The sequence below is a fragment of the Diceros bicornis genome, chromosome 28 (assembly GCF_020826845.1).
Source record: "Diceros bicornis minor isolate mBicDic1 chromosome 28, mDicBic1.mat.cur, whole genome shotgun sequence".
In the NCBI taxonomy this organism is placed as follows: domain Eukaryota; kingdom Metazoa; phylum Chordata; class Mammalia; order Perissodactyla; family Rhinocerotidae; genus Diceros; species Diceros bicornis.
In genome coordinates, this window is record NC_080767.1 from 5,283,791 (window position 1) to 5,294,876 (window position 11,086).

Below are 11,086 nucleotides of genomic sequence, written 5' to 3' on the forward strand. Positions count from 1 at the left end.
TTGAAGAGAGAGGCCAGCCAACAGAGAGGTCAGGAAGACGAGGCTGAGCAGGTGAGCAGGACTGAGGGGGAAAAGGAAGGGGATGGAGCAGATCTGAACCATGAGGACCTGTAAAGTGTCCTGCATTGTCTAATAAGAGCCGTTAGCCTCCTGGGGCCTCGTGTATGTGGTTAGTCCAAACTGAGCTGTGCTGTAAGTGTAAAGTACACACTGGATTCTGAAGACTTAGCATGAAAAAAAGAACGTTACATATCACATGGATAAATGTTTACATTGATTACTTGTTTCAATGATAATATTTTGGATATATAGAGTTAAATAAAATATTAAAATTAATTTCACCTGTTTCTTTATACCTTTTTAATGTGACTACTAGAAAAATTTAAATTACACATGTGGCTGGCATGATATTCCTGTTGCAGGGCACTGGCATAGACACTCCCTCCCAGGGCCATGGATTGTCCCTGTCATGCCTGTGGCCCCAGCACCTGGAACAGGGACCTGCACACAGAGGCCTCAGTGATGGTGTGTGTGTGTGAAGTGGAGGAGAAAGTGAATTCATGATGAATGAGAGAACGGATGAATAAGGATTCTATACGCTGTTCCAGAATGTGGTCAGTTTCTTCTAAATTGCTGAGGGTTACGTGTGAGTACACACATGACTGAAGGGGAAATGGAGCTGGAATTGAGGAAAGCTCACCAAGGCTTTGAGGGCGGGAGTCTCAAAGAGCATCTGATGGGACCTCACCTAATATAAGGGCCCAAGAGCCCAGACCCTTGCCTCACCCCTCTTTCTTTCCTTCTAAAAAAGTACTCCTGTAGCACTTTAATATATGCCAGGGACTGTCCTCAGCATTTTGCATGTATTGACTCATTTAAACTTCCCACCACCCTATGAGGTAGGCACTCTTACTGTCTCTCTTTTAGATAAGGAAACTAAGGCACAGAGATGGTGAGTAACTCGCCCAAGACGACCCAGAAAGTGATGGAACTGGTATTTGAACCAGGCCATCTGTCCCCAGCGTCCATACCCCTAACTACTACACCCCCCGTCTCTCTTATCCTGTCATCTTGCCTCATCTCCAAGCTTCTCTCCAACAGAGAAATAGGTTTCTTTTTTCTCCCTTGACTGACCTCTCTTCCACCCCCAGTCCCTCAGACCTCGTATTCTGGAAGAAAGTTCTCAATGAACCTTGCTCTCTGGAAACAATTGTAAGTAACCCCCCAAGTTCCCTACAAATGAGTCACAAACACACCACAGCTGCATGGTCCAAAACAACAGCCAAGTAACCCTGCCCCCCCATCCCCTCTGCCCCCATGCCTGAGGCTGGCCCACACCACCTTCCCAGCCCAGGAGGCTCTTCTCCCAGACCGGGGATCGGCCCTCCCCGCCTTCCTGGGCAGACTCGAGGTTAGTGACTGTTGGAGGAGCCTGAGGCTTCACAGATCTAAGCAACTGCTTTACCTGTCAGTCTAGCAGATGCCTGCGAAGTGACTACAGGGGACAGAACAGGGGGTTTCCAGACACCACCTTGGCCAGTGCCAGGGAGATGCTCAGTCCCACCCACCAGGGACGCCATTCCAGCCTCAGCTGGGATCCCTCCAGTGACAGAATAGCCCTGAGTTTCCACCCACTGGGAGCAGCCCTAGCCCATGATCTCCCCTTCAGGGCCAAACACAGACTGAAGTACTAATAAGAAACCTACAGGCCGTCTTCCTCTCTTTCTCTCTCTCATTAAATTGTGAATAATAATGCATTCAATTATTCTCTGAATTAAAAAGTGGTTTAATTCCTTTGAAGAACCTTGCAAGGTAGCTTGGCTAGACAGCAGGTGGGACAGTCCAGTGCCTCCGGTGGGGGGGCTAGGGTTTTCCATTGGCTTGTCTTCTGGTCCAGCAAATAGGCATTTGGATTAATGGTGTGTTCCTTTTTCTGAAGATCGCTGGCTGTGGTGATACCCCCACATAAAAACACCCGGTCATCTCCAATGGAGCATATAGCATGGGACACATCCAGGGGACAGTTGTTGGGCAAGAGAGGCACTGAATCGGTTGTCTTGTTGGCCTTTTTCTTCTGCAGGCTGATTTCCACACTCTGCCGGTGGCTGTGCATGCAGAGGATGTTGTCACGATTGAAAGAGAGCAGGGGCCGGTGGTTGAACTCAATGGGGAAGGTAATACTCTGGACCACCTTACCAGTGTTGGTGTCAAAGCAGTCCATCACTCCGACCCTGGAGATGGAGCCCTTCACCAAGCACCGTCCAGTGACAATGTACAAATTCTGGTCATCCCTGGTGATCACAGATGTGCCATCCATAGGGATGCTCATCTTCCCTGCCAGGCACCAGGCCTCCTTGCACTCATCAAAATGATAGATGTCAGAGACATACTGTCTTGGGGCAATGCTCCCACCCACTGAGTACACTGTCCCCCCACAGGTCACCATGGTGTGGAAGACAAGTCCAATTGGCAGGTCAGGCAACTTGGTCCAAGAGTTGTCATCCATGTCATACCGCCAAGCCATCTTCAGCCCTGAAATCCGGTCTGTAGTGCCACCAGACATGTAGATGTAGCGACCAGTAGAGGTGGCACTAAGTCCTGCTGCTTGATAGGGCATCTCTGAGAGCTTCAACCACAGGTTCTCCTGGATGATATAGGCAAACACTCCATTGTTGAACTTGCCCTGGGCCTTTTGGCCACCTAAGATGACCACCGAATCAAGCAGGGCCCCTTTCCGCTGGTGGCTCAGCAGGCTGGATGGCCTCTCCTGCTTTCGTTCCACAAGGACACTCTCAATCAAGGTTGTGTGGGCTGAGCTGTTCTCCATGGCCCTCAACTTGTTGCTCGCCAACATCAGTATCTTATTGGAGACAGCATTAAGATTGATGTAATAAAAGAACTTCTTGAAATACTTCTCCCGTTCCTCTTTCTGGAAGTACACCCAATTTAGGAGTGCACTGAGAGCCTGGTCCTCGTTGAGCACATGCAAGTTTTCATCTTGAAGCAAGCGGCCAAAGATGACAGGTGGACAGCACAGGAAGCCCTCAGGCATGGAGCCCTCAGGACTGGCCCAGTAGTGGAAGTTGTCGCGAATGCCAGAGTAGGCCAAGTCTGATACCTCTTTGAGCCCAAACATCTCAGCCAAGATGAGGTAGCGCAAACAGTTGGCATGGCGAATGGATTTAATCAGGACGTTACTGCAGTGGTTTCGAAGGCGTGGGGTGTTGAAATACTGGGCCCCACGAAGGAGCTCCTCCACATTCTGCTCCGAGATCACCACCTTGCCGCAGTAGAAGTAGTCCAGGAGCTGGTCCACCGTGGCTGGACTCACATAGTTGGGGTCAAGGGTGATAAAGAGCTCATCGGTGGTCTTCACATCATTTCTGGAGATGAGACTCTTCACTGCTGGAGAGACAGCAGCCAGCACATTGCGATGTGCATAAAAGACATGGCGGTCCACAGTCAGGGCCATGTCCCAGTACTCTTTGCGTTTCCTCTGTTCATTCAGTTTCTGTAGCAGGAAGCTGTCATAGTTTTTCTCAGTGAATTCCAATTCCATGGTGCTTCTTGTTGGCTGAGGCAGAAGATCAGCAGCAGGTACTGGAGAAAAGACTTTCTCAGGCCGTTGGGATTCAGACTGATGGTTGTTTGCAGAGCAGTTGATCGGGGAGGAGTGAAGGGGGGGAGAGAGGATGATGTCATAGTCGATGAGGCCATCACAATGCAGGTCCCCCAGATGCTCAGGGCCTTTCTCCCCCCTGATGGCTCCAACCTGACAAGGCCAGATACCCTATCAGGACCTAGTGCCCAGGAGGAAACTCAGAGATGGGTTGCAACTCCCACCTGTGACCTTCAAAGCTTAGTTCAAAGCTGCTTCTGGAATGTCAGAGCCAGTTTGGACAGGGGGTCGTGTAGGAAGGAACAGAGGAGGCTGGGAGAAGGAAAGAGATTATTAGATCATCAAGAAGAATTCTCCCATTATACAGGAGGGAAACTGAAGCCCAGAGAAGAGAAGGGACTTGCCCAAGATCACACAGTCAGTTGGAAGTAGAGCAGGACCTGGAACCCGTGCCTTCTGTAACTTGGTACTTTTTCCGCCCTTCCAGGAAGCTCCTCACTACTCAGCCTTCCCCAGCCTCTGATTCTCAGGCCTAGAAGTACCTTTCTCTGCCAAGGATCTGGCCATCAGAGAAGAAAGGCTCTGTCCTTTGGCTTCTGACCTTTGTGGCCACAGAAACCACTCTTCTTTAACATAGAGGGAGAGGTGGAGGCCACTCTCTGGAGCAGGGATGCTAGGGTTAGCATCCAGTGAGTGGGGATGGGAGGGCCTCTAAAGCCCTGATCATTTCAATTCCACAGCAAACTGGGACATCCTCGGCTTTTTTTCCAAGTCTCTAGCAGCAAAACATTGGGGGCTCTGGGGGTCAGCTGTCTCCATCAACTGTGGACTTGGACAGGTTGCTCAGACTCTCTAAACCTCAGTTTCCTCATGTGCGAGATGGGAATAAGAGTATCTGCTTCAAAAGTTGTCAAGAGTTTAAATGAGAAAATGACTAGAGAGTGTTAGCATAGTTTGGCTCATAGCAAACGTTCAATAAACGCTGGGTGCCATATTGTTGTTCGTGCCGTCGAGTGGATTCGGACTCCTAGTGATCATGTGTACAGCAGAGTGGAACCCTCCACGGTGTTTTTGCACCATCCTCTCACCTTTCGGTGCTAAATCAGACAATGCTCCTCTGCTATTCACAGGGTTTTCATACCCAATTTTTTTCAGGAGTGGGTGGCCAGGTCCTTCTTCCCAATCTCTCTTAGTCTGGAAGCTATGCCAAAACCTGTCCACCATTGTGACCCTGCTGGTATTTGAAACCCTGGTGGCATAGCTTTCAGCTTCACAGGAACATGCAGCCAGCACAATATGACAACCAGATGGGTGGTGCGGTTCCCTGAGTGGGAAACGCACCCATAGTGACAGGTGTTGAGAGCACTGAATCTTAACTACTAGACCACCAGGGCTGGCAGAGTTGGTTTGTGATGTGTTATTTGGTAAACCACGTGTTATTTGGTTAACACAAACAGTATTAATCACTCTATTACTTTCTGCAACCTTTTTTCCACCATTTTCAGTTCAGTTATAGAAGAATGCTCAAGAAGCCATGATTCTCCTCAGGGTTATTTATACTCTGCCTCAGTGGCTCTCAAAATATGCACCTCCCCCCAGCTGTATTAGCATCTCCTAGGAATTTGTTTAAAATGCAAAGTATCAGGCCCCACCCTAGTGAGGTGAATGCAAAGCTCAGGAGGCGGGGCCCAGTAAACTCCCTTTTACCCAGCCCTCCAGGCGACTGTTATACAGGCCAAACTCTGAGAGCCACTACTCCACCTCCTGCTACTCAAAACTACTTCACCATCACCTGTGCCCCTGCTAGAACTCTGCATTTTAACAAGAACCAGGTGATGCATAAGTAAAGCATGAGAAGTGCTGGTCCAGCTCAAAGCCATAAACCTAACCCCAATCCATATTACCCACACCCCCCCACACACAGAGTATCTATGAGTGGTTTCTGGGGATGGGAAATGGGGAGGCCAGCAGAAAGAGCCATGGTTTTTAATCTCTTTGCATACAAATCACTCCAGTGGGAAAAACATCAGCACTGCACGTCCTAGTTAGGCAGAGGCACGTTAGCAGTGCCATCTTTTGCTCGTGCCAGATAGCAGGTAACTACCATTAAACCACCCTGGAAATTTATTGCTCTTAGGTGTCAGTGTTATTTCGTAAGTTTTCACTTTTCTTTTAAAATAAGTGAATTTCAATTTTAATCCCACGCATAATAAAATTATATAAGACTAGCTAACCTTTGTTTGTATCACCAATATTGTAGTGGGAATCTACCATTTTATTTTATTTTTTTAATTTTTTGTTTATTGCAGTAACATTGGTTTCGAACATTGTAAAAATTTCAGGTGTACATCATTATACTTCTATTTCTGCATAGATTACATCATGTTCACCACCAAAATACTAATTACAACCCATCACCACACACATGTACCGAATTATCCCTTTCACCCTCCTCCCTCCCCCCTTCCCCTCTGGTAACCACCAATCCAATCTCTGTCTCTATGTGTTTGTTTATTGTTGTTATTATCTACTACTTAATGAAGGAAATCATATGGTATTTGACCTTCTCCCTCTGACTTATTTCACTTTGCATTATACCCTCAATGTCCATCCATGTTATCACAAATGCCTGGATTTCATCATTTCTTATGGCTGAGTAGTATTCCATTGTGTATATATACCACAGCTTCTTAATCCATTCATCCCTTGATGGGCACTTAGGTTGCTTCCAAGTCTTGGCTATTGTGAATAACGCTGCAATGAACACAGGGGTGCACGTACCTTTACAAATTGGTGTTTTCAAGTTCTTTGGATAAATACCCAACAGTGGAATAGCTGGATCATATGGTAGTTCTATCCTTGAGTTTTTGAGGGATCTCCATACTGTTTTCCATAGTGGCTGCACCAGTTTGCACTCCCACCAGCAGTGTATGAGAGTTCCCTTCTCTCCACATCCTCTCCAACACATGTTGTTTCCTGTCTTGTTAATTATAGCCATTCTGATGGGCGTGAGGTGATATCTCATTGTAGTTTTGATTTGCATTTCCCTGATAGTTAGTGATTTTGAACATCTTTTCATGTGTCTGTTGGCCATCTGTATATCTTCTTGGGAGAAATGTCTGTTCAGGTCCTTTGCCCATTTTTTAATTGGGTTGGTAGTTTTTTTGTTGTTGAGATGCATGAGTTCTTTATATATTTTGGAGATTAAGCCCTTATCAGATGTATAGTTTGCAAATATCTTCTCCCAATTGTTAGGTTGTCTTTTCGTTTTGTTGATGGTGTCCTTTGCTGTACAGAAGCTTTTTAGTTTGGTGTAGTCCCATTTATTTTTTCTATTGTTTCTCTTGCCCGGTCAGACGTGGTGTTTGAAAAGATGTTGCTAAGACCGATGTCGAAGAGCGTACTGCCTATGTTTTCTTCTAGAAGTTTCATAGTTTCAGGTCTTACATTCAAGTCTTTAATCCATTTGGAGTTAATTTTTGTGTACGGTGTAAGGTAAGGGTCTACTTTCATTTTTTTGCACGTGGCTATCCAGTTTTCCCAACACCATTTGTTGAAGAGACTTTCTTTTCCCCATTGTATGTTCTTGGCTCCTTTGTCAAAGATTAGCTGTCCATAGATGTGTGGGTTTATTTCTGAGCTTTCGATTCTATTCCATTGATCTGCGTGTCTGTTTTTGTGCCAGTACCATGCTGTTTTGGTTACTATAGCTTTGTAGTATATTTTGAAATCAGAGAGTGTGATACCTCCAGCTTTGTTCTTTTTTCTCAGGATTCCTTTAGCTATTCGGGGTCTGTTCTTGTTCCACATAAATTTTAGGATTCTTTGTTCTATTTCTGTGAAAAATGTTGTTGGAACTTTGATAGGGATTGCATTGAATCTATAGATTGCTTTAGGAAGTATGGACATCTTAACTATGTTAATTCTTCCAATCCAAGAGCACGGAATATCTTTCCATTTCTTTGCGTCTTCTTCAATGTCTTTCAGAAATGTTTTATAGTTTTCGGTGTACAGATCTTTCACCTCTTAAGTTTATTCCTAGGTATTTTATTCTTTTTTTTGCAATTGTAAATGGGATTGTATTCTTAATTTCTCTTTCTGCTACTTCGTTGTTAGTGTACAGAAATGCAACTGATTTTTGTATGTTGGGAATCTACCATTTTAAAACAAACCAAGGGGATACACCTTTTCTGTTCTAACAAGGGTACCTTTACCTCAACAAGTGCATCTACCCTCAACTTCCATGCTGCAGCCTCCACCTCTGTACAGCTCGTGAGGAGGGGAAAATGTCCCCAGAACTCCACCTTTAACTCCCTGCAGCCTCTCAAAGGCTCAGAAATTTTCTTTGATAACCTGCACCCTAAGGCCCCTGCCTCAACCTCTCCCTTTGCTCTTCTCTCATTTTCCTCCATTGAGTCTCAGGTCTGTCCTGAGTCGACTGTGAACATGCTGACTGTCTCAGGAAATCTGTCAGGTGAACTACATACACATTTGTGCCTGAGAATCAGTCTCCCTGCTCAATCCTGCCCGACTCAGCCCAGTACCACGATCTGCTTTTTTAAGGCAGTTCCAGTTTCACTTCTAGTTCCTCCCAGGCTAGGGCCCCGCCCAACGCAACAGAGCCGCCCTCTGAGCTTTCCTAACCCAGGAAGTAGCCTGGTCACTTCTGTGGGGCCCATACCCAATTTGACTAGCCTCTCTCCCTTCTTAAGGCAATCTCGGAATCAAAATTTAATTAATCCGCAATTTAAATATACCTGATCTAAAGTAAACCGACTCTAATGCAGGTACCCCTACACCTTATGTGAAAAAGTAATGAAATGACTAAAAAAATCAATTCAATAATCCTAACATAATAACTTAGAATTTTTTTTTAAAAAGTATATTTCTCAGGAGGAGCAAAGGTTAAACTAAAGACTGCAAATTCTCTTTAGTGGCTAACCAGTGATCACCTTTGCTTATATTCAATATTTTATTACCAAAACTAACCACTAAATTTGCTTAGGCTATCTATATATAGTGAGATGCAGTAAAGCATGATGGCTAAAAACACAGACTCTGGAACAAGACAGCTTGGGTTCATATCCCAGATAACACTCTTAAAGAGATGGACCATCTCTAGAGAGTTAATAACTCTAGTGAGTTATTTTACCTCTCTGTGCTCCAGTTTCTTCATCTGCACAATAAGGATAATAACAGCATCAGCTGTAGAGGACTGTACTGAAAATTAAATGAATCAATCCAGGTAAAGCACAAAGAACAGAGCCTTGCACGTAGTGAGCACACAGTAAGTGACCACTATTATCTAGACATTAAGAAATAAGTAGGATTTGGAAAAACTACAGGAGGATAGGCATTCCAACAGCTGAAATAACAATCAAAGTACAGAGGTGAAAAAGAGATATACACACATGGACAACAGGGCATTCCACTTCCCTGGAGAATAACATTCACGAGGAAGAATCATAGAGATTGGGAACAATGAAGACCCAATTATCCTGGCCTTGAATGCTAGACCAAAAAATACTTCTTTTACTTAGAAGACAGCCACTTAAATTTTCGATCTGATTAGATCTGTACTTTAGCAACATTAATTATCAAGGTTATATCCTATCACAACTAGGAATGCAATTTTGATGTTCTCTGCCCTCTTACTAAGGGTTAGCAGACCCCAAAATGCATTTGTTCTGCTAACACACTGTCAGAATCTATCTCTGAACAGCTGCATATCTGAATCATGCTAAATCCTCATCGTGGCTGGTATATAGTAGGTATTCAATAAATGTTGTATCCTTACTTTTAGTGGCCACCACAGAGCAGTGAGTAAGCAGAAAAAGAGGTTAATCCCTGAAGGAAATATATATTATAAATGAAGCAAATTAAGTAGCCAAATAACAGTTTACAATTAAGCTAAAATATAACTCACTGCTGATCAATATACTTGCCTAAAACAGTGGAGGTGGGACGTCGGGATCAACCTTACTTTTCATTAAAAACAGATAAAATGGATCCCTGTGTATTTTTAAATCTCATAAAATTTAGCTGACAAATTGGTACAGTCTTTTCAAAGGATTATTTGGGCAATATCTTTGTAATGGACTACCCAGTAGTCTTCCATGAAAATAAATTAAAGGAAGATTTCCTCAAGATACCTGGACTCCCCTGTTCACTGCAGCATTAACCACAATAGCTAAGACAGGGAAACAATTTAAGTGTTTGATGGATGAATGGATGAAGATGTCGTATATATTATTGGAATATTATACGGACAATGGAATATTATTCAGCCATGAGAAAGAAGGAAATCCTGCCATTTGTGACGACATGGATGAAACTGGAGGACATAAAGCTAAGTGAAATAAGCCAAACAGAGAAAGATAAATACTATATGACCTCACTTGTATGTGGAATCTAAAAAAATAATTTTTTTTAAATTTAAAAAGTCAAACTCACAGAAACAGAGAGGAGAATGGTGGTTATCGGGGGCTACGGAGTAGGGGAAATGGGGATATGATGGTCAAAGGGCATAAGCCTTCAGTTATAAGATGAATAAGTTCTGAGGATTTAACGTACAGCATGGTGACTATAGTTAGTACTACTGTACTGTATATTTGAAATTTGCTGAGAGTAGATCTTAAGCAGTCTCACCAAAAAAAAAAACATAACTATATTAGGTGATGGATGTATTAACTAACCTGATTGTGATAATAATCATTTCACAATGTATACATATATCAAATCATCATCTTGTGCACTTAAAATATATACAATTTTCTTTGTCAATATAAAAGGTAGATTTCCTCAAACAGGACAAAATCATGCTAGACAGTAAAACTAAAGGTCCAACTCCTGACCCGACTCCAACAAGTAATTAGAGGAAGGGCCAGCTTACAGGAGCTGCAGGTTCCCACGGAGTACACACCGCCTACCTGGCTGCTTCACTCGCCACAGGTGTCAGTGCTAATGACAACAAAAAGGACCCTCTTTCCCTCACCTCGAGTAAGGATGACTAGAGTCCACCATCCTACAGATAACCTTTGCAGTCAACTGTTGGGTGCATTTCTTAAAAAAAAAAAAAAAGCTTGTTTGAGACACCAGTAAAGGTAATATACTAATAGTTAACATAGTAAGAAACAAAGCATTCACTAAAAGATTGCTAACAGAGCTTGGAAGCACATCATGACATAGGAGGGGTGAGTGATATAAGAGTTTATTAAGCACATATCCCCAGATCATTGTTTTTTTCTGGTGGTGGTAGGGGAAAACCAGCTTCCCAAAAACGTCAGTCAGTGCTTACTTTTAGAAACTTAAAAAAAAAAAATAGGATTAGTAAGCACAGCCCTTGGCTAGTAAGCAAGTTATGTATTTGGCTTTCTTGGGCCATCAATCATTCTGGCAACACAAACATAAAGCAAAGTAGGCCCAGATTTCTACATACCATCTCCTAAAGCACTTTTCAGTTACAAT

At 43.7% G+C, this 11,086-nt stretch overlaps 1 protein-coding gene across 1 annotated transcript; it reads right to left on the reverse strand.

Moving 5' to 3' along the window:
- Positions 1 to 1,578: 1,578 nt before the first annotated feature.
- On the reverse strand, positions 1,579 to 4,783 carry LOC131393101 (calicin-like). Its single transcript, XM_058523536.1, has one exon. The coding sequence runs from the start codon at positions 3,557 to 3,559 to the stop codon at positions 1,787 to 1,789; it is 1,773 nt and encodes a 590-aa protein (XP_058379519.1). The 5' UTR covers positions 3,560 to 4,783; the 3' UTR covers positions 1,579 to 1,786.
- Positions 4,784 to 11,086: the final 6,303 nt, after the last annotated feature.

Excerpts from the sequence above, each read along its gene's own strand:
- LOC131393101 (XM_058523536.1), bottom strand. The coding sequence starts at position 3,559 with ATGGAATTGGAATTCACTGAGAAAAACTATGACAGCTTCCTGCTACAG.